Consider the following 25,087-nt stretch of genomic DNA (forward strand, 5'->3'; position numbering starts at 1 on the left):
TTACTAACCCCGTTGATAAGTGAATCTGGCTTACCCATTGATTTTGATTGTCAGAAGTTCACCAAAAGTGATCACGTGATCTTGAGATATCACATTGGTCATAAATATGAACCAGTTGCCAAACATCTGAATTTTAATCATGTGATCATGGGGATGCTGGAAATGTCATAACTGTGAAGAACGGTCATACGTCACTTTTTTCAGTGCCATTGTAACTTTGAATGGTCATAAACAAATGTTTGTAAGCTGAGGACTACCTGATGTTTTGTCCTTTCTACTGATCAAAGTCACTTCAAAGAGGGATAATTCTTCTATTGCTTGTATAAAACTTTCATAAATACATTTGTTTTCAAGACTCACAGGACATATTACTGTTGTAAGCCACATACAACTGTGTTTTGATGGACAGTTATACAAATCTTTTAAATAAATGAATAAAACATAGGCACGCCAGGGCAATCAACAACACTACTAGATGACAGGTAAGGTTAACCAACCAAGAGGAATAACAATCCAATATACTATCTCTTCCTCAATACAGACTTTATTCATTCTGCTGAGTCAGTCAGTAGCTTTTGCAAACTTTGGTAACAGCAGCTGTATAGATATAGCACAAGGAATTATTAGATAATTATTAGATAATTAAAAGGGAAGAAAGATGTTTTCAGATAACTTTCTGTATGATTATCCATTACGTTATTTATGGAAATAAAAATACTATTTTTAAAACCTTCAAATAGAGCTATTAGTATAAGGAATTGACAGGTTTTCTGGATACATTTTCAGGAAAAACACAGCAGTTTTCAAATCATTCAGATAGAGGAATGTACTAATCATTGTTGGATATAGAACAAAAGTAGCTACCTTACAGTGGGGATTCTGGATTTGGGAAAAACTCCAGATCTTCAAAATCTTAAAGCATTCTCCTGAGACCATGAAGTTGGAATATCTTCACATAAAGTATGAGTATTACTATCTAGGCATTATCACTCCTGGTACAGGGTTGGGTTTCAGCCGGCATAACTGCCGGTTCACTTGTGCGTGTGCTTCTCTGGATGCACGTGCATGCACAGTCCAATGGAAATTGTTCTGAACATGCGCAGAATTTTAAAAAAATATGGCAGCAGTCATCAGGGAACTGGTTCAGGAGCATGGCCAGCCTGAGTCACTGCCGGTTCTGCGACCCAGGCCATCATACCACTACCGGTTCGGCTGCACTGGGCCTCACCGGTAGGAACCCACCTCTGCCCTGATAGATATTAAGAAATAAAACAAAAATGTCCTATAACTCTCAAGCAGCTAAAACAAATAGTTGAAACTGGACAGAAAACTAAACGATGTTACAGTACATTTCAAATAGGAATTGTTTGTAAAGTGCTTCTGTATATCCCTATTTTAGTTTAATATAAGCATATTTTTTTTAAAAAAACTAGCTTGCAATAATTCATGATTTAGTCTGTGAATTCTTAACACTGGCACAAATCTGCTCATCAGGTGATGGGGGGAAAAACCCACAAGATATTCAGTCCTTATATCTTATTTGTTGAAATGGAAACACAGGTTGATAGGGAGTCAAACTGTTGGCTCCTTTCTCTTTCTACAGGACAAAGACTCTCCACAAACACTTCCTAGCCCAAAATGGAATTATCATCAACACCAGTTTGAATGTTTTGCTTACTGCAAGCTCACAGCAATAAATTAAGAGCATAAAGACCCATATAACTTTGCGTGTAAACATAATATAGATGAGGAATAATAAAAACTGACTCAGAATTCTATTTTTAAGGAATCACTACTGCTAGCAACAGTATAAATTAATGACCACTATTTTTGCTGTTTCCACATTCTTTCTTATAAAGTATTATGCTTAATTTTGCTCCTAGTCCTAAAGCATTTCAGAAGAAGAGGTGGTTTAGGACTAGGCCTTCTTAAAACCAAAGTCCTTGTCTATTAGAAATAAAGCACAATTTCTATTAAGAGAGATGTCATGCGAAGTTGTCATTGCCAAAATAATTCAGTAGCCTTTTCAGGACAGGTTACATTTAGGGGAATTGTACGAACAATGAGTACAAATAGCAGCAATGAAAGGATTCATGGGGAAATCCTGCACACTTGAGTTCAGGAAATCCGCAAAGATTGGAAACTATCTACAATACAGCAGGCTTGTCTACAAATCACAATGTAGAAACAAGCAGAGAGGTTAAGACATTCATCCACCAGTTTATCTGTTTCCAGCTGAATTAATCAACGTGTGGATTTGTGGGAGTAGCAGAATGTTGGCATTAACAAAAGCTGCACTGAGGGGCAAAGAAAAGCAAGATTGCTAATTTTCACATAATGTTGATGAACCTATTTTTTATTTCATTTCTCCATTCCCCAATAACTGCCAGTAAAAAGCTTTTCAAAACCAGTAATTACAAGCATGTAGTCCAGCATTAGTTTTTTCTTGGGAATTTGCCACTAGAAGGCTACCAGATGGAGATAACAAGTAATCTTGCCTAAACTGAACATCTCTTTTCACTGCATTATGATGATATCACTAAAGAAACAGGGCAATGATTATCTGAAAACAAATGAAAGTTGGAGTTGAAAATGTGAAAATTCATTTTTTCCTAATTTGGCCAACAAGTCTTGTTTTATTTGTTAATCTTTAACTCGAAGTAGTCATTCTGTTGCTTACAATGCTTACAGTAAAAAGCTAACATTGCAAGCTAATAGTCTGCTATGTGTAGCATTTACATATTGCTGTATGATCACTCTCTTCTTCAAGAGATATTTTTCCAGTGCTAATAAAGTCACTGGTTGACTTTTAAATCCTTTTTAGTTACACATAGATGATTTGCTACACTTAAGGTGAAGAAAGAAAATGAATATCTACATATGCAGACCAGACCTGGTATTGAGCAGGTTCTGACCATTTCTGGAGAACTGGTAAATACCACCTCTGGCTGGTCCTGCCCCCATCTATTCTCTGCCTCCTGAGTCCCAGCTGATTGGAAGGAAATGGGGATTTTGCAGTAACCTTCCCCTGTAGTGGGGAGGGAATGGAGATTTTACAGTAGCCTTCAACTGCCACACCCAGTAAGTCATGCCCACCAAGTCATGCCATGCCCACCAAGCCACACCCACAGAACTTGTAGTAAAATAATTTGAATCCCACCACTGATGCCGACACTTGAAACCTTTAAGATCTTTTTCAAAAATAACTTCTGTAAAACATGGAAGAATTGTTATTAATCACTATTGTAGTATTTTAAATATATCAAGCATTTTATTCCTACTGTTTAGCTCTTGAGTTTTATCTCTAACCATATGCTCTAATAGTTATCAGAATCATAACATGCTTTTGTCATTCATTCATTGATAGCATTTAATCCGGAGGGCATCCTGGCCTATAATCTATAATCTAGAGATTTCCTGGTCATCTATCATTTAACCAGTATAGACCCTACCTAAGAATAGTCATTGTCAACTATGCACTGCTATATGTTGTGACTAGGGGTAGGCTTCAAAAATTTTAGCAAGGGGCTCTCTGCCTGGTTGCTGGATGGCCATGGCCATGGTGGATATGGCCTAGTCAGCCTCCTGCACCATAGCGGGGGGGATTTTTGCCTTCCCTGGGATCTGGAGGTTTTTCTGAAGCCTCCAGGGCGACAAAAACAGCATCCCCAAGCTCCGTAGGCCCTCTGGGAAGTTTGGGAAGGCCTGTCTATGGCCTTCCCAAACTTCCAGTAGCCCTGTTTTTTGCCCTCCCTGAGCCTCCATGTGTGCCCTGCACCTACCTGCATCCAAAACAGGCCACATGGGGGTCCTAGGGTGGGCGAGGCCAGCCATGAGTGGGATTGGGGGTTCTCTGAACTGAACAGAATCTTAGCTGTCGAACCCCTCCAAACCCCCAGCAGCCCATTTGTGACTAACTATAATAATGGATTCAAGTCTCACTGCAGTTTGATTGGCACACTCAAGTTCCCATTAAAAGCAATCATTGAAGAAGCAACTTCAGTCATGAGACAACTTTGTATGAAACAGGATCCTTCCATGCTGCTAAATAGAAGTAAACTCTCTGGGTCACTCTTGATTTTTCTTAGGCCCACGTCCCTAACATTTCACATAACAGGCAGTCCCTTTTCATATCTTTAGATTGGGGTAAGATTCAAACAATTGCCTTGTTTTACAATCTTTCAGCAAGTTATAAATTATTTAAGTCATGTAAACTTGCACTGCAAGTCTACTTCAAAACACAGAATTTCTAACAGCAAACCGGATTCAGAAGAAAAGCAGACTCATTGTCAGAGTGAAGAACACACACACAAAGAAAAACCAGGTATACAGGTAACAACTTGGATACCAAGGTTCACTAGACAAGGGAGAAATGTAGTTATGTAAAAACAGAACCCAAGAACCCAGAAGTCAATCAACACAGTCTGAGCTGTAACAGAAAACTATTTCAACACTTAACAGTGCTTGAGTAAAGCCTTAAATACACACTCTCTCAGATTCTGCCAAGCACAGTTGGTGCCTATCAGACCTAATTACAAGGCCTGGCACTTCAAGCCCACATGCTACTTAGAAGCAGAGCTATTCCTGCTACATGCCTCTTCCCACAAATGTGCACTCCTCTTTCTGTCTTTTGCTTCTGTCTAAAGCCATAAGTGTTCCCATGAGCTAGGCAATATGAGATTTAATTAAGATTCAAGTTGGGATCTGCTAACTGAAATAAACTTTTCAGCAGCTAGAAATTCTTCCCTCTTTTCCTCCTCATATAAGAAGCATCGTAGGCAGGAACCACTTAAGAACTAACCTTTTTAGATGTCAGGCACTGTCACTTAATTTTGCATATTGCTTTGAGTTAGGGATGCATAAAATGATTCAAATTTGAAAAGTGCAAAGTGAGTCATTTTAGCCACTTCTATTTGTAGAATGGTCAAACAGCCTGTTAAAAATTCAGTGCTTTCTCATCTATAGTATTGTTATCACTAAACAAAATATTGCAATACATGAACACTATCAAATCATATAGGATCTTTTCTTGAAATATTATGGCAAAATTGCTCTGAAATATACATATTCACACTTTTGGGGAATCTTGTGGATGCTATATGAAGGAATTATGAGTAACATGATTTCTGGTAGGTGCTACATACCAATCCTTGCTCTTCCAATATATTTGATGGAAGATGAAACTACCTGATCTCAGGGAAGGAATGTAAAATCCTCTTCCATCTCTTTTTCACAAATATACTTATGTACATACACACAAAGTAACATAATAGCAATAGCAATAGCAGTTAGACTTATATACCGCTTCATAGGGCTTTCAGCCCTCTCTAAGCGGTTTACAGAGTCAGCATATTGCCCCCAACAATAATCCGGGTCCTCATTTTACCCACCTCGGAAGGATGGAAGGCTGAGTCAACCCTGAGCCGGTGAGATTTGAACAGCCAAACTGTAGAACTACAGTCAGCTGAAGTAGCCTGCAGTGCTGCATTTAACCACTGCGCCACCTTGGCTCATAGTAGAGCCAGATTAAACATCCTGGTGAATTATGCATTGAAAGGCTAAGGATTTAAACAAGAAAGAAGCAGAAAATTTGTATTCCAAAACTATTCTCTAATATATCATCTGAACATTAGCTGGGAGATGGATTCATTGACTGAATTTTAGAAGGAATCTGGATCATGTTGATACATGTAAAATGGGGTGGGGCTTCAATCACAGAAATATAATGGACACTTTGGCTTTCCTGACCAACCCCACCCCCAGTGAAACTATCTCCTTGGAGCCTTCCTATGTTCTGTCTTACCTGTTACCAGAAACAAAAGAGATATAGAAGAAAGAAAAGTTACACAATTCCTTGGGAGCACCAGAAAGTGTTTATCTGAAAAATCAGAGATATTTTATAGCATTGAGTGAAAATATGATACAAAGAGTGATGAAAAGGTTTTTATCAACGTAAGTGTCATTACATTGTACACTGCATACATACATACAGTAGCTCAATAAAGGGAATGGGACAATTCGCTGTGGTGAAGATACAGTGTCCAACCCAACATGGCCAACTCAACATGGCCAACTCGCTGCAGGACAACTCATCACAGTCAACTTGCCACAGTAAAACTCATCACTGGACAATTTATTAATTCAATTTAATTCAATAAAAATTGTTTTAATTTTTGTCATTCACATTTCATTTTGTCTGTCCCTCCCTTTGCATCCTTTCTTTAATGATTCTATTCCACCATTTCTTTGATATTAGTGTAACTCTTGTCTCTCAGCGAGACATCCCACAGCAGAGCATGTTGTCCTAAATCTGCCAGTTCCATGGCTATTAGTTACTCTCTTTTACGCATGTACAGCAACTCTGACTGTAAATAATAATTCCTTGACTCTTCTAAAAACTTTCAGATTCATTTGGTGATCCTTTCCTGGTGTATATCCTACAGCAAAAAATCACTTAAAAAGTTCAAACAGACTTCACCTTTATCTTCAATAAAAAACATATACTTTTCCTCATACTCACTTGTATGTATAATAAAGAATTTTACATTGTAAGTATATAATAATGGGCATCACAGTCAGGGTAGGCAGAGCAAATGGCTCCATATGGCTCCAATAAAAGTGCCAAATGCACCCTGCTGTCAGCACTCAAATTCTCAAGCTCTGGGGAACTGAAAATAGAATCGGTAGCCTGTCACTAAATATCCAAATGCAAAAACAGTGGAGTGCACCAGGAAGCCAACTAGTAACACCTTGTCCACATGAACAACCAAAGTGTAGGTGTGTAATCACAAACTCTCATCTCCTGTGGCTTACACATGATGTACGTATACATCCCACAAAAATTTTCTTTTTCTTCTCATTCATAACTGTTTTCTGCTCGTTACCAAGAACCTAGGCATTAAGATTAAAGAGTATATACACTCCTTGATTGAATGCAGAATAAAGAAGTGGCATACAACTATGGATAATTGCATCACCGTGTTTGTTTTGGTTCATCAAACTCAGGAAGCAGGAGAAAAGCCTGCAGAGCAAGTTAGGTAAAGAGTCTAGTTGGGATGCAGCCAGATAGCACTCACTCTCTCTTCCTCCCCCCCCCCCACCTTCCAACACAACAACTCCAATACAAAGTGAAAAGTCTGTTGTTTCTTAGCTCAAACTTCATAGGACTTCCTACTCGGTCTTCCTTTTTCCTGAAAAGGCAGACAAGACTGTTGCCTCTGGAGCCGAGAAAAACCAGCCTTTTCCCCACATAATAAATTAAACATTCAAGCATACTTCGAAGTTTCAGACTCTACTTCTTATCTAACCAGATGTCAAAGTTAATTTTTTCACTGTCATTCAATAAATTTAACTTGGTTACCTAAACTGATGCAGCAGAGCACAAAACACGTATAAGGATAATTTAACAGTATCCTTTGTCAGCTTTCCAGAAGTTTTAAAGGAAAAATAATGTAAATAATGTAGAATGTAAAAATGTAAGCAATACCCAATTTTCTGTGTAGGTTCTAGCTGAAGCTAAGCAAAACATTGCTATGGTAGCTTTTTGCTTCTTAATAAATTTCTAAACAAAATAAAGACATGAACTTCACCTTTTCTAGCTAATGACAATGACTAATGACACCCCACTTTCCTCTGTAAAGTGGGAAGATACTTCACCTCCACCAGGCATAAACATAGTTTTACTATGTTTATTTGCTATATATGGCAGAAATTATTAGAATACATATTTTGAATGTAGTCATAATAAATATGATAGCAATAGTACTTAGCACTTAGACTAATATATTATCCCCATAGTGATTTACAGCATTCTCTGGATGGTTTACAAGTCAGCATATTGCCCCCAACAATTTGAGTCCTCATTTTACTGACCTTGGATGGATGGACGGCTAGTCAAACCTGAGCCAGTCAGGATCAACTCCTGGCAGTGGGCAGATTCAGCCTGCAATTCTGGATTCTAATCATTGTGCCACCACAACTCTAGCTGTATAAGAAAGCACTAGGTCAAATTAACTTTCAACTATTTATATGCTATTTAAATTAGTTAAATTGTTTCAGTTTCATGGGCAGTAGGGATAGGCAATGGTTCAGATTTTGGCTGAAAGGATTACATGTTCCTAAAGTTTCAAAATAATTAATGGAGTTGTTTGTTTTGTATTATCTTCAGGGTCCATTTTTTTCTTTTAATAAAATGCTGTGCTCATTTAACATAGCTTTCTAAGTAAGATGTGAATGAAGAAATCATGTTTCTTTCATATAAAAGTTATCAATCATTTCTTAGCATGTGTAGGAATGGGTTAATACTTCAGTAACAGAATCATAAGAAACTCTATACCTATCATTTGATGCATTTTCCTTCACAAGCGTTGAATCTGTCTGGATACAAGAAGAGGGGAAAGTTTAAAACTTAAAACAGAACAATTTCACAAGGCATAAGTCTGCTACTCTTTCTTTAAGGGGTACAATGCAGAATATCTGGTGCCCCTTTTTTCTGTCAGAAAAACAAACATTGCTTGTAGCAAACAATGCTGTAAAGAAATGTATTCTAGATTTTTACAGTCAGTCATTTAATGTAATTGAATTTAAAAAACAACAACAGACAGCAGTTTGCTCTCAAACTAAGTTTCAGTAATCTTGTATCTTCTGCTTGTATCTTCTACCACGTTGAAAGAATCTGCTGTTGGTATTATACATTTATCTTCATGTCTTAATATGTATATAAAGAAGTTAATGAATCCAGCTGAAACAGTTATCTGTGTGTGCTTTCTGGATTTGATTTTTCTGCAACAAACTCTCATAACTTGAACATAGAAAAATCCCAGCATATAACACCTGGCAATCAAAGGTAAACAATAACACCACTCATCAAAAAAAAAAAACATCAAGCCACAACAGAGTTAATCTACCCTCCTAGCCCTAATGCCTGGGGAAACCGCCACAACATGCTTTGTGAAAGCTAACAGGGCTGGGGCCATCTGAACCTCCCCAAGGCTGCTGTTCTAAAGTGCAGGCACTGCAACTGAGAAGGCATGGCTCCAACACTCATCAATATGTCATTTTTTTATAGAAAAGGTGCGGATTTGCACGAGGCTCATCATCCTGCACACATTACATGAGGGGTTGACAAACTTAAACACTCAAAGAGCCATTTGGACCTGTTTCCCACAGAAAAGAAAACACCGGGAGCCACAAAGGTCCTAAGTGGAAGCCCCCTGTTCAATTCTGGAGCTGACTGGAAGTTCAGTTCCCCCACCATAGAGTCTCCTCCTAGCGTGGCATACTTTTTCTACCTGTCATAACCGAAAGCCCTATCAATTGTAGAGACAACTGGAAAACCCTCCCCTTGCCATGAAGTTTTCTCTTTTCTCCCCCCCCCCCCCCCACACACACCAGAAGCTCCTTTCAAAATTGTGCTGCTGACCGGTGACGGAGCCGCAGCAGAGGGAGAAAAGATCCACATGTGGCTCCAGAGCCACAGTTTGCTGATCCCTGCATTACACTATTCCCACAACAAAAAATCGCTGACATTTTCTCTCTCAGAAAATATAATCACCTTAATGGACCACCAATATATAAAAGGGAACGATTGCACTTAGGACTTTTTTTATTCTTGTTTCAGCTAACAACCTAATACTCTTCCTACCCTGTGTCACTTTTTTTTCTATTTCTACACAGGCTAGAGTGAAAAAAAATGAAGTTTATTTTTAAAAAGGAGATATTAGTTTTTCTCCATGAACCATTGAAACTAAGAAATAAACTTTAAAGCCCAATCATTTCCATCTTTATGTGGACTCCCAAGTATGTTTAGAAAAGTTCACAACTTAAATAATGCCGCAATACTGACATTAGAGACAGGGTATGGATAACTCATCATTACTTAAACCAGATAGTCAGATACTAAAAAAAAACAAACCTGTTCAGATATAAAAGAAAACCCTAAGGTTGAAGGAAATTGATCCCATCACTCCATCTAAGATGCATTTAACTGGATCTGAACCTGATTTTATTGCAAACCTTCCCCATCAATAGTGAGTCAATAAGATGGAAAGACTATGAGAGAGCAGCATATATTTTCATCTCAAAGATCTGGGATGCAAAAATCTAAACCAAGGGTGTCAAACGTGCATCATCACTTGATGTATCGTGATTTTTTTCCCCTTCACTAAACTGGACATGGGTGTGGCCAGCACATGACGCATTCAGCCCGTGGGCCCTGAGTTTAACAGCCCTGATCTAAACCATCACTGGATGAGTTAACGGTTTCTACCACTCTTTGATGGATTTTTTTTTTTTTTTTGCAGAAAGCACTAACTCTTTATAGCCATAGACCAGTGATCAGGTTCTCCTTTCAAAGTTTATTATGCAAAGAGGTCACCTGAGAATTCCCCCAGCTGAAATTCAGCACCAACACTTTTAAAAGGTTCCTATCCCCTCTGACATCATATTTTTGTCCTGGACAAAAAGCCCTGGCATACCCATCCCAATCATTTACATCAAATTCAATTTGGTACCAAACACAAACCTTTCCTTAAGCACCTAAAAGTTCACTGAGCACAATACAGGTGTTAGAAAATAAGACTTTGTTATTTCACATACAGTATGTACACCTGCCATTTTTCTTTCAGTGCCAAAGACGTCTTAGCCTTTGCTACGGTATTTCCTTTAACAAGGAGTCAAAAGTATCTGTTATGTAGTTAGGGAAGTCCCCAATATAAAAGGGTAAAATCCAAAAGTATTTTTGGCTTCTATTATCAGGTTCTTAGTTGCAACAGTTTGGAACTTCTGTCCTTATGCCCACAAGATTTGATTATTTTTAGGGCATGTCATTGATTTTTAACAGCTTTTTTGCACTCTTCATTATTTCTTAATAGGAAGTCTATAGTACCTTACAGATTTCCACATTATAATTTAATTACCAGCCCCTTTTTGTTTCTAAGTATTAACACCTTTCTATTACAACAATTGTGTATGTTACCAATGCTTCAAATCACAACATTTTACTACTAGGAAAATTAAATAAAAACACAATTATTAGCAGTACATATCACTCTTTCCTCACTATATCCTACCTGAATCATGCAATGTTATATCAGTTTTATTGTTTTGTAGAACATAATACATTTGTTTGCTGTACTAAACTATTTTAAAACAATTATCCATCTTTGTTCATAAACAAACAAAAGGATTAGATCTATGCAAACCATAATCACCCTGAAACAACAGCAGCAGCAACAATACAATTCTCATCCCCAACTACTTAGTATGGTGCAATGATTAGTCAGCGTGTGGAGTTTTAATGTGGGAAACCCCTGTTTGACTAGTCAACCAACCATGAAGGTCACTTGATGGTGTCAAAAACCTACAATGCATCACATAATTGCTACAATGGGAGCGGATCATCATTCTTCTGAACTTCAAGTCTATTCAGTCTCCAATAAAGCAAATAAAAATTGGGTATATTGCAGCTTAATGCAGAATTAATGCAAAACTACATTGGTAGTACGACAACCACAGTAAATTAAGATGTCAGTAAAGAATAAAGAGTAACTAAGAATAAAGGAATCTATGGTGTTCTCTGAGGTTGGCTGTTTGCAGGCAATCATTTCATTATCTAAGTAGGTAACATCATTCAGTGCTGATGATGTTACCTACTGGTTGTCAGGTAATGAAATGTTTACAAGAAAATGACCAAGCTCAGAGAGTACCAAGGCCTCCATAGTTCAACCCTGAACTATATATATTATTTTCTACAATATAGGAATACAGGAATCTGTTACAGGCATGTTGTACATCTACCTTATGATTTTGTTAACAATAGCATTCCTTCTTAAACAGGTAGAACACACACATGTAAGAAAGTATTAGACGAAACTTTTTTGACCCTCAATTGATAAACCAAGGTTACTTGATTAGGAAAGTAGATTAGGGTACTTGTTTAGGAAAAAGAGTTCATTTCTTTGAAAATCCCTTTACACTTCCATTAGAGGTATTAAAAGATTTCCTTCCAGACACATTTTTTCTTAAACTTTAATTTCTTAATATGACACCATTGTCTTATCATACACAAACACACAAGAGAAACAAAAAAAATATATCAGTGAACAGGAAGTTGAATCTTGTGGGAAACAAATGGTAGCTGGCTATGGATAAATAGAAATCTAGGAAATAATCAACTGTCATCAGGGCTACTTTCTAAATCCATTTTATGCATCTGTGAAAATTGGCTGTTTCTTGAAAAGCCCATTCCATAACAAGCGGGTTCGTCTATAAAGTACTCCTTCATATCTTAAAAGGCTTTCTGTGAAACCACCAGATGTTTGGAACTGAACATTACCACTTTCAAAGAGGAAGGTGCAATCTGTCCCCAAATTATAGCTCCTGCAATTTTACCACCTTCCAAACTAGAATGGGAACTCCTGGGGCAGATAGCGCTCTTAGGTGAAAATGGTACAAATAATACCATGTCAGCAGTTCTGGGGTTTGAATTACCCTATTCTCCTCAGCCACATGCATTCATTCATTCCCATGTTCACCAAATCAATACATGTTGTGATGTACCAAAGAAGGGGAAAAGGTAATATCATTCTCAAAGTGAAGGAATGGGGGTAAAGCAGATGACAGGGAAAGTATGAGAAAGAGAGTCAAAATAACTTTAAAAATTTGGTATAGTTGTTGACAGTTCCTTAGATGAGCAAACAAGGCTGCTGCAAAATGCACATTTAGCCATAAAATACCATATTGTACATCTTTTCAATGTTATAGGCATGGAGCTTGAGACTGCACTTTTATTCACCAGGTAGTGCTCCCTAAATTTGTCACCTCTGGTGCAGAAGACCTCTGGGTGTTCCAAAAATTATAATTTTGGGGAAATTTGCAGGATTTGACTTGGCAGAATTTAGGTATTGGGGTTACATTGCAAGATGCCAATTTTGTAAGAGCAATACCTCTGCCTACTTCTGCAAAATCACACACATTTTTAAAAAAAAATGGATTTATGGAATTCTCGCATTTCAGCCCAGGAATCTTTTTTCCCCTGGACTGGCAGCCAGACTCCATCTATAAGGTCAGAGCCGGCATTCCACATATCCCAGGTCTACCGGCTTGCAAGCATCGGATTACTTTCCTGAGCACAGCCTGCCAAGCGTGCCGGCTTGTTTTGCTTTCTGGCTTGCAAAGTGGAAACTTTTATTTCCCCAGCGGGTATAATGCAGGGTCGAGGGATTATTTTGACAGCTGCCAGTGCGCCCCTATCTCTCGTTTTCTTTCCAGCCCCTCCTACTAAACTCTCATTCTTGGACACAGGAGAAAGGGGGGGGATGGAGAGGGAGAGAGAGAGAAGGCGGAGCAGTAAACTTTTTTTCGCGCGTGGCAATCAAACTCTGCCGAGAGTCAACAAATACAACTAGCCAGTACAGAAAATGTAACGCGACCGAGGAAGGAAATCAGGGGATTCGGTTGAAAGATCAAAGAAAAGACGCATTACAACTTTATTGCATTATAGTCTAGTTCGAGGAGGTTGTAGTCAAAAGGAATTGGCGTTTTATTCACTAAAACGAATCCCAAACCTTCCTGAAGCGGTGGCTTCCCACCCAAATTATCTTGGGAGACTTTTTCCAAACGAGGCGAGCAAGCGGGGGCCGCGGGGGCCTGCCTGGGATGGCAGAAGAGGAAACCTAGCTGGGAAGGCCACATGCTCCCTCTCGTACAATCGAAGAGTCTGACGTCGCCCGGTGCCCAAACATTCAAGCCGGGGACGGAGGCGCCTTACCTTTTGATCGACGATGGAACAAGCCATTTCCCGGACATGGGTCAGGCTGAACTCCCCCGAGGAGTCTTGCAGCAAGAGCACCGGCTCCCGGCTGAGGCCGATCTGAAGGTGGAAGGAGATGCCGCCGCCGCCGCCGGGCTGCGAAGGACTGGGCGGCCGGATGACCGGCGGGGCACTCATCGACAACTTCCCGCAGCGCGAAAGATGTGGCGGAAAGAAAGAGAGAGAGAGAGAGAGAGAAGCGCGGCTTAGTAAGAGTTTGCCAGGATAAGTGCCGTCAATTGGGGCGGGGGGGGCGCTTTGGCAAACTTCCTTCAGCCGCTAGCGCCTGGCAAGAAGGACAGCGGCGAAGGACGCCCAGCGGAGCTCAAGCCACCCTTGGAGAAGAGGCGAGCCTCGAGGGGGGAAGCGCCTCTCCTGCTGCTGCTGCTGCCGCCGCCTCGTCTCCCAGCGCTCACTGGAGGAGGAGGAGGCGGCGGCGGCCACTGGGCGGTCAAGCACGCTTTGAGAGAGAAAAAGGAAGGGCGGGAAAGCAGGCGTAGGCGCCTGAGCCCCCACCCGGCGGCCTTGAGCAGCAACAGCCGCTCTGAGGCGCCCGAGTGGCGGGGCAGTGACCCAAACTCAAAGCGACGGACCTCCCCTTCAGGTGGCACCAAACAATTCCCTTGGACGCGCCTTTCCCTCGGTGCTCACCCGCCCCCCCCACACACACACACCCCAACCCGCTCCAGCTGCTCTCCGATAGGCGCTGAGTTGACTTCCAAGCTCGCCCCGATGCTTTGTCCCTGACAAGCGCTCTGCGACGCGACCTTGGCCTAACTGTGGGTCAGGACCGGTTCCCGTCGCCTGTATCCTGGTTAGGGTCTTGTGGGCTGATCAGCAGGTGAAATTTTAGTGCGGAGAGAAAGAGTCACCTGGGTACTTCTGCTTATTTCATAGCTGTGAAAAATAACACAAGCCTAGTTTGGAAAAAGAGAGTTGGCAACCCTTTCTTCCAACTTTAACTTTGCTAAACTCCACTAACTCCTATGCCAAGCACTTCTATCCTCACCCTGCCCTACACCTGCCTGACCTACCTCTTTGCTATCCATCTATCACAGCCTTCCTGTTTTCAAAAGAAACTCCAAGGTAGTTTTGGTTTTTTTCAGTAATAGAGTCTTCCCCATCCAGGTGCCTTCCAAAGGGGAAGGGAACCACAACTTCCATCATCCCCAACCTGCATGGCACATTTGCTGAGGATGAGAGGCTATCAAGTTAAAAAGGGCTGATCCAGAGAGAGAATGTTACATACTCCAAGTTCCCTTTGATTCAGTCAGTACCTTCAAAGCTGCCTTCATCCCAGATGCTAGTGGTTCTTCCACAGTTGATGCTCTTGTATTAGTGAAAGGTAACAACAGCTCTTAACTAGAAGGAAGAGCCAGGAGAAATTCTGAATCCTCCCGCTTTATGGCTGCTTCTGAGCCGGGTTACAATTTTCGTGTAAGCAAGAGCTTAAACCTGTCAGCTAATTCCTTCCAGTTGTCTTCCATCTAGTAGAACAGCAGTGAGTGATGCCATTACCCCCACCAAGAGGCAGCCACATGCAGAGAGGAAAGAGAGTGTGCTGTCACTACAGAGTAGAGGCTCTAGGCTGTCCCTTATTTCAGCTGCTGCTGCTGCTTCACCTCCCCCTTAATTTGTGACAGAAGAACAACTAGCAAGAATCCCACCCACCACCTGTCATTTTTCTATTTACTAAATATGAGGTGAGGGAAACATCCTATCTAGTGATTGTCATTTTCTGAGCAGAAGCCCTTAATCTCACCAAGGAGGAGGAGTTTGTCTTTCCATCATTGGAACAAATGCAAGCCTCCTTCTACATGTGCCCTGTCTTTCAAACAATAAAGGGAGGATAAAACACTGTCATTTGTTTAGCACGCTTGCATCCCAGGCTTTCTCTAAAGACTGCTGGAAAGCCTCTTAGGAATTTGTTCTGAAAGAAAAGATTAGGCAATAATTTGAACTAAACAGGATTTCAAACTTATTTCGCCCTGGTCCAAGAAACTATATGGTCTCACTTGTATGTCAGGTAGTGTCAATCTGAGCTATGCTGATAGTTATTTATGAGAAGTGTTTTAAGAGAAAGTAGAAAAAACAGGGTGTGTTTCATCCGGACCCATCTGACATTTCACACTTCAAATTGCTCCTGCAAATATCAGATTAAAAATGTGGCTTTGTTTTTAGAATACCAAAATATTTTATATAGACTTAAATATCTGGAGGAGTTATATACATTTTGGTGGGAAGTTTGTAACTGTATACACATTTAATGTTTGCAATACTTTTCAGTGTCTTGTATTTTGTTCCGTATGTATGTTGTAATATTTTAGAGTACTTTTATTTTCTTTTTGCCATGAGGCAGAAAGGATCTCTGCATACCTTTAGAGAAAGCATACATAGGAAAACAGTGGCAATAGTTCCTGCTGAAATACAACCCAATAATTCTAAAAGAAAGACCAAGACATTCAAACTTAAGATGTAGAATATGTTTTCACAGACAGTACTTGAGCTGTTGCTATGCTTGGCCTGAGACAAGAAAATGCAGCCTCCCTCCTTTACATAAACTAAAAACCTGGGGGGAAAATCTAAGGAAGATCAGACTTATAAGTATTTGAATAGAAAATATCAGAACTGTAGGTTAGACATAGAAGTTGGCAATGGGGGAACTCAGGTGTAGGGGAATCACAGAAGAATGGAATGACAGACCATTTTTCTCATGCACAAGTATGGGCTACACACTGCCATTCAAGTGAACACTACACACAATACACACAAACAATTCAAAAAGTAGATGTCTCTGAAATCGTATTCAAAGTATGACATACAAAAGTAATGACACAAAAGAGGGACATATAAAGAACTTTTCCATCCCAAATGTGGAATTCTGATCGTTGTTCTTTTTTAACTCTTTCCATTGATACAATAATGCTTGGAGAGCTTTCATGCTCATTTGTTAATTTACTGATAAAAAGTCATTTTTTATTTTAACTACAATTACAGGAACAATTGAACTCTAGTGATATTAAAAAGTTATATAGCAAGAGTAAATTACAACTTTTCTGAGTTATTTGGGGAGGGGCTTCCCAATTCTCAATATCTACTCTTTTCTAGACAACATAACAGATGGCTATATATATTATGCAAAAGGTTGAGAAGCTCACAATGATACAGTACGTCTGTTGCACAATTTATTCATAGGATCTTCATAGAATCCCAGAGTCAGATGATACTTTAGAGTCATCTATTCTAAGTACTTGTTCTGTGCAGTTCCATTTGAAGAACTCTTGAGCATGATTAGGAAGAAACATCCAAGCCCTTATATGGCATCTCTTCTCATCAACTTACATAGGCTTCTGTGAAAACAAATCATGTTTTCTTTCAAAAATGAAATCTTTTCCATTTTTTAAAACTAAAAGCTGGATCAAAAATATTGGTTGGGTTAGAATGCAGTATTTATAGTTGTGCTAATCATGCCACTTAGGAAACTATCTGATTGATAGCTAGTGCTCTTTATCAAAAGGTTATTGCCCTCAGTACATCACTGTTTAGGATCTAATTTGAAACAATTGTGTTATCAGGCAAATTACTTTATACGAGACTGTATAAAATGTATACACTTTCCCATTCCACAAAGTCTTAAGTAGTTGACTTCTCTTAGGTAGTTGATTTCTCTTGGCTTCATCATTGAACTTTAGACATGTTTAGGTGACTTACAAAATGAAAATATGCCAAATTACTGTCAGAACTGTCAGGGTTCCAAGTAACAGATCAACACAATCAAGACTCTGAGACCTAGGTGTTCTTCAAAGTACACATTTATTAGGCATGTCTGAAAGCCCCACGGTTTTCCCCACTCATATTAAAAGTCAAAGTTCTTTCCCTCAGCCCACATGTCTATCACATGGTCCAATTGGGTCACCGTCCACACTGCAGTTAGTTTCAGACCATACCTCCCCAGCACCTGGTGAGAACATCCTTGTTTCCCAGGAGAAAGAATTTTATTTTGGCTACCCAAAATAAAATAGGTCCCAGCTATCTCTATCTCCCCCCCCCTCCTGTTCCCTCAGCTTTAGCCAACCCTGCTATGGCAGCCCTGAAGATGCTCCAAAATGGCTTCAGGGTTGACAAGAACATCTTGAAGTCCTCGCTTCTCAACTCTGAAAATTGTTCTTCCCCTTTCCATGCCTATGCAAAATATTAAGACTTTCATTTGCATTCCCTAAATACCAAGTGACAGATGATTAAAAAGGATAGTCTAATGTACATGTTTAAAATTCAGGTTTAGAAGTTGCTGTCAGTTTTTCTTCCGTGAAGCAATTCCCTGGTAAAATTGGTACAACATATGGCTAACAAGTAAAGTTTCCCCAAGTGAGAGGACATGGCCACACAGCTTAGGATATATTGTATTTCAGACTATAAGATGCATCAGAATATAAGATCCACCAAGATTTCACAAATAAAAACAAGAAAAATGGTTTTTGGCCTCAGTGTGCCTGGTTTTTGCTTCGCCAGTCCCCATGAGAGCTCTGCAGGCCTCCCAAAACTTCTGTGCACCCCATTTTTGGCTCCCAAACACCCAGGTCAAAGGTCATATTCAGCAGGTTCTAACCAGTTCTGGAGAACCGGTAGCAGAAATTTTGAGTAGTTAGGAGAACTAGTAAATATCACCTCTGACTGGCCCCGCCCCCATCTATTCTCTGCCTTTGTCCCAGCTGATCAGAAAGGAATGGGGATTTTGCAGTAACCTTCCCCTGCCACACCCACCAAGCCACATCCACAGAATCGGTAGTAAAAAAAAGTAGAATCCAACCACCGCCTCAGGTGTGATGTTTTTGCTCTCCCCAGCCCCCAGGAGCATTCTGCAGGCATCCCAAACCCTCTGCATGCCCCATTTTTGGCAAAAATGGATGTGTGGGTCAGGGTTTCAGGAGGCAAAAATGGCCGCATTTGGTGTGTAAGATGCATCAAAATTTCTACCCTCTTTTAGGGTGGGGTGCATCTTATACTCTGAAAAGTACGGTATATTGTACTTAGAATCTGTTTCATCGGCTTAGCTGAATTTAGGAAATTTTACAGTCACTATTATTATTTCATAAATATTATTCCACTGCCCCATTCACCTCCAGTTCTCATAATATAGAATGGACAAGCTGATGATTTTGAATGGCAAACCCTATAAGCCCCAATCAGCATGAACTACCTCCAAAGGTCACATCAAGTACAGTACCTAAAACTAGGATTAAATCCTCTAGGGTTCAGATAAAAGAAAAGCTACCAGAAGACAACTGAACTTATTGTCCCCTTCATTCAAAAGAACTAGAGATGTGGTTGTTCTAAACGCTTTTACGTTTCTCCCAGTGTTTCTTCTTCAGGAAAGAGCCAATTGTCAAAGTCATAGCTATAAAGAGGTTTGTACGGAAACTTAAGTGAAATGGAGATGGTAATATAAGAAGCCTGCACTACTCTTAAATGATACAATGTGAGTGGGACAGTCACTATGTAATTATTCTGAAATAAACACCACTTCAAGATGAAAGAACTCTTTTGAAAGACGCAGCAAATTAAACAGTTCTGAATTTTAGACCCTTTTCCTTCAGAAACTGTTTGATCAGACTTTTTGAAGCAAGTATGACATGGACTTTTTGGGGGAGAAAGAGGTCTCTTTTTTTAGCCTGATAAAAATAAAAAGGATTTGGGTTTATGAAGTATTTCTTTCCACATTTCCACAAAAGTAAGCAATTAATTCAACCACAAAACCCAGTGCATACTAAATATTTTCTCTTTCCCTGTTCTTGCAAATGTAGGATGGGGAAATCAAGCCAATAAGCCAGCATTACACTTGGATCCAGCCTACTCAAAACTGTAAACAGAGTAACCACCATAAAAACTGGGCAGTTTTTCATCATAATTAGGATTCTGCTGTTCTCATTATTTATATGTACACTAAGAAAAAAAGCTTCATATGTTTTTAAACAAGGCTAGTCCTATCATAAATGTGGTAATTATTTCTACTTCAGAGTAACTACTATGATTTCAATTCAAAACACATGATATAGAGAGTTTATGGAGATCACAAGAAGCTTCTGGTTTCTTCTGCAGGAAATATAAGTACATTTACCAATTGCCAGATATTTTTCAGTAGCAATATAGGAATTTCAGGGGGAAAGTAGACTGGTTTTTGAAGGATTATTTAGAATTAAATATATAGTATGTTTAACTTTATGCTAACTATACTTGCTTTATCATATGCATTGATAAGTTAGATCAGGGGTAGTCAACCTTTTTATACCTACCACCCACTTTTGTATCTCTGTTAGTTGTAAAATTTTCTAACCACCCACCGGTTCCACAGTAATGGTGATTTATAAAGTAAGGAAGTAACTTTACTTTATAAAATTTATAAAGCAGAGTTACAGCAAACCCCTACCGCCCACAATGAAAGCTGGAATGCCCACTAGTGGGCGGTAGGACCAGGTTGACTACCACTGAGTTAGATAATATCATACAAATGAATTGGACTACCATACCATGTTGTGGTTCCTTTCTAACATAATTTGGAGGTGCTATGTTAAGAAATGAAATGCTAACAAGTACTTTGAGAGTTGCTAATTTTGGAGTTTCAAGTAGAAAGCTCTGTTTCCCATCATTTTCTGAACTATGAAAAATCGTAAGTTAATTTATTTAAGTATCTTGGTTAGTTGAGCTGTGTTCTTCATGTATAAATCAGCCATCATGAATCATTTGTGAAGCATGGAACTTCCATATCTCCCATTGTCAGTTCAAACCCAGTTCTGAATAGGAATAGATGCAGTTGCAAATAATTACGAGACAATGAGAAGCAAAGTGATGCTCATGCATCAATACTTTTAAAAGGGGGGAGGAGGAGGAAAAACATAACACTTCAATTATTCTTTCAGTCTGAAATCTGGCTAGGAACCAGTTCCATCCCATGCTTAATGTATTACTCAATTCAGCTTCATTGTGATATAAGAAGAACATTTGGCATTTCCTATGTAGCAATAGAATAACTTCCAGATATTGGGAGAAGCCTGTTCAAATTGAAATAAATGCTGATGTGCTATGATAGTATTATGCTCTTCTATATTATGTCATTCAGTTGCATATATTAAGATGTATATAATCAATTAATTTATATGTGGCCCATCTCACTAGCCAAAGTGATTCTGGCCAGTATAAGTATACAGTACATAAGGTACTGCTGCTCAATATACATACTGTACTTAGAGAAAGTAAACATGCTTCACTTTTTCTGAGTGTTCTGTCTTGGAGCCTAGTGTGTGAGGTTTTATTCAAACAATAGGTTACTAATGATCAAAATGACACACACAAGTGTAATCACTAAAGTAGACCAACAATGTTTGGGTTCTTCTTTATGTTCTAGAGGAGGAAGATAAGACACCCAAAGTTGTGACTCAGAAGTATAGCATCATTAGAAAAATCTGACAGACAGACAAGTAGTCAGGGCTCAAGGATAATTGCTCACATGGCCTTACAAATAATAAAAATAGCACTGAGCAGTTATTTATTTTCAGAAAGCTTTCTACTAAAGGCTGCTGCTATTCAGCCATTACTCTTCGGAGGCTCGTTAAATCTGATCTGGATGACAAGGCCATCTAGGAATATTGATCTTTTCTTGAATAGACCTTTGTTCCCAAAGAGTTCATCCCTGTAGCTGTGTCTCCCCTGTAGAAAAGCATTTCAGCATCCCCCTGCCTACCTATATTTACTGTAATCCTTTATATCCTAATGTGGAAGCACATTGTTTAGGCTACATCCAGGGATAGGTTGCTAACCGGTTTACTACCGGATCACTTGTGTTCATGTGAATGTGCAGAAGCGTCCGGGTGGGTGGGCAGAGTCTCCCGCTGCCTCCACTACCGCTTCGACTGAACTGGGCCAAACCAGGAGCAACCCATATCTGGCTACATCAAAGTAAAAGGTCCTTAGTTACAGGAAACTGATCTTGGTCTGAATTCTGCTTAGGATTCATCTGCTATACAGGACTTAGTATAGCCCTTCTTCTTCTGTAGCAGCATCTTTCTCAAATAAGGCAGAACAATTTTCTATGTTTCAACATTGTTAAAATATTGAAGCATATTGCACATGTGGCTACCTTGAAAAGTATCCAGAGATGTCAGCTGCTATAAAATACAGCTGTTGGGTTCTTCTATTAACAATAGAAAAGCCTGAAATCATTATCCACTGCTTTCTGGGAGGAAAAATTAGGGTATTGTTTCAACTATTAAAGCCCCAAAAGGTTCAGCATTTAACTATTTGCCTTTGTGTGAATCATTCCAGTCACTAAAGTCAATTTCCTCAATTTACCAAGTATGCAGGAGAAAGTTTCCTATAATAATGTTCGTAATATTCTTGTGTTGTGAAATAACATATCCTTGCAAGTCAGAACTGCATAGGTCAGTGTCTGAAGAGAAATAAAAATGACAGAGAATATTTGTCTAATCAATAGGACACATGTTGCAAAGAGAAATGCAAAATAAGTTTCTTAGACAAGGAAATTAAATAAAATGTAGAGTGCATCTGCTACTGTCTTGGTCAATAGCTTTATAGGTGCAAAAAGGCAGTATATGCTACTGAATTCCAATGCAAATCACCCCGAATAGTGGTGGGAAATACAATGAAAATTGAAATATGGAAATACATTGCATTAGAATTAAATATGCTTCAAAGAAAACTTCAAGAAATGACTTGCCTTGAACTGAGAAATGTAAGAATTGTGGTGCAACAAGATGGAAAAGTTTCTGGAGATAGGAGATACGCCTCTGAGATTATCCATCCTAGTGTTTTGATTGATTCACATCTTTTCCATCACTCAAACCTGGGAAGAGGTTATTTTAAACTCAAAGGGATTTAGATCAGAATCAATAGGTACAATACAACACAACACAACACAATACAACACAATACAATACAATAGCAAAGTTGGAAGGGACCGTTGAGGTCTTCTAGTCCAACCCCCTGCCTAGGCAGGAAACCCTGTACCGTTTCAGACAAATAGCTATCCAACATCTTCTTAAAGACTTCCAGTGTTGGAGCATTACAACTTCTGGAGGCAAGCTGTTCCACTGATTAATTGTTCTAACTGTCAGGAAATTTCTCCTCAGTTCTAAGTTGCTTCTCTCCTTGATTAGTTTCCACCCATTGCTTCTTGTTCTACTCTCATGTGCTTTGGAGAATAGCTTGGCTCCCTCTTCTTTGTGGCAACCCCTGAGATATTGGAACACTGATATCATATCTCCCCTACACCTTCTTTTCATTAAAATAGACATATCCAGTTTCTGCAACTGTTCTTCATATGTTTTAGTCTCCAGTCCCCTAATCATCTTTGATGCTCTTCTCTGCACTCTTTCTAAAGTCTCCACATCTTTTCTACATTGTGGCGACCAAAACTGAATGCAGTATTCCAAGTGTGGCCTTACCAAGGCATTATAAACTGGTATTAACACTTCACATGATCTTGCTTCTATCCCTCTGTTTATGTAGCCTAGCACTTTTTTGGCAGCTGCTGCACACTGCTGGCTCATATTTAAATGGTTGTCCACTAAGATTCCAAGATCCCTCTCACAGTTACTACTATTGAGCAAGGTACCACCTATACTGTACCTATGCATTTCATTTTTCTTGCCTAAATGTAGAATCTTACTCTTTTCATCATTGAATTTCATTTTATTAGATAGTGCCCAATGTTCAAATTTGTCAAGATCCTTCTGTATCTTAAGCCTGTCTTCTGGAGTGTTGGCTATTCCTGCCAGCTTGGTATCATCTGCAAATTTGATGAGTTCCCCATTTATTCCCTTATCCAAATCATTGATGAAGATATTGAAGAGTACTGGGCCTAAAACAGAGCCTTGGGGTACTCCACTGCATACTTCCCTCCATGTAGATGCAGTTCCATTGAGGGCTACACGTTGAGTGCGGTTGGTCAGCCAGTTATGAATCTGTCTGGTGGTGATGCTGTCCAACCCACATTCTTCTACTTTATCTAGTAGTAGGTTATGGTCTACCTTATCAAATGCCTTACTGAAGTCCAAGTAAACTATATCGACAGAATTCCTCTGGTCCACTAATTTTGTCACTTTGTCAAATAATGCAATAAGATTAGTCTGGCATGATCTGTTTTTGACAAACCCATGTTGGCTTTTGGCTATTATTTTGTTTATTTCTAGGTGCTGGCTAATTCGTTGCTTGATTATCTTTTCCAGAATCTTTCCTGGTATTGAGGTCAGGCTGATAGGTCTGTGGTTTCCTGGATCTATTTTTTTTTTCTTTTTTGAATTATACAGTACTTTTGATGTTATGCTTAAGCTTCATGTATTATCTATTTAAATATTGGATTCTTCAAAAGAAAATGTTTATTCATTCTATGATTTTTATAAAATTTTAAACTACATGTAAGTAATAATCTGGCTTCTAATCAATCACAAGGTAATTGGTCTCTTGTTCCTTACCAAATATGAATAAGTTCAAGGAATCCTGTTTGGAAATGATTCCAGGAATAGTAGCAATGAACCCCTTATGTCCAGCATGATTATGTCGATGAAGAGCTTTGACATCCCAAAATAAACAACCAATCTGTTCACGAACTATACAAATTTCTATGAAATGAAACATTATACAGAATTCTGTGCACCTGCTCTTTTCTTTCCAAATTTAAGATTAGGGAATTTAAAATTCTTGCATAAGAGTGAGAGCACTTTAACTCAAGTTACTTTTGCACCAGGGTGCTGCAATTTAGCTGAGCTAAACATGCCATTTTATAACAAAATTCTGGGATAGGTTTCCTCCCCCCATTTATCTCAAGATTAGTACTGTCTGCCAATTAAAGAGCTGATCTATGATGCTAGACATTATCCAGATTCACTTCTGTTTCTACTGTTATAACAAAAAGGAATGCATATATAAGGACATAAATCTTATAAAACAGAGATACAAAGAGCTTAAACCTAGGAATATTCAATAGAAGTCCTCCAACTGCATGTAGCCAAGGTTTCTTACCCACTTGCCAGTAGCATTACAATCATTAAAGCCTTTGGGAATCTAGTCACTAATTTGAAGTTGCAATGATATTTACAACACAATTCATCTCATTTTTCAATGGATTATTTACTCAGCATTTCAGTTCAATTCTGAAAGATAGTATTAAGCCCAAAAAAGTATTTCCATACTGAACTTTTTTGGCTATGGTACAATGAACTTTGCTTGAATATTTCCTGTTTTTAATCTGCATAGGTCTAACTTCAC

At 39.1% G+C, this 25,087-nt stretch overlaps 1 protein-coding gene across 2 annotated transcripts in view; it reads right to left on the bottom strand.

The window, feature by feature from the left end:
• Positions 1–14,250, bottom strand: part of PRKD1 (protein kinase D1) — a 111,501-nt gene extending 97,251 nt beyond the window's left edge. The window contains exon 1 of one of the 2 annotated variants that reach the window (XM_087723226.1): positions 13,769–14,250. In XM_087723226.1, the coding sequence (XP_087579352.1) occupies positions 13,769–13,948 (180 nt within the window). In that variant the 5' untranslated portion in view covers positions 13,949–14,250. Of the gene's footprint in view, positions 1–7,872; positions 7,892–13,768 lie in introns of those variants that run through there. The other variant, XM_087723228.1, reaches the window with a different exon arrangement.
• Positions 14,251–25,087: the final 10,837 nt, after the last annotated feature.

This window comes from Thamnophis sirtalis, unplaced genomic scaffold (genome assembly GCF_051295495.1).
Source record: "Thamnophis sirtalis isolate CommonGarterSnake01/CBP01778 unplaced genomic scaffold, rThaSir2_p1.2 scaffold_1, whole genome shotgun sequence".
NCBI lineage: Eukaryota > Metazoa > Chordata > Lepidosauria > Squamata > Natricidae > Thamnophis > Thamnophis sirtalis.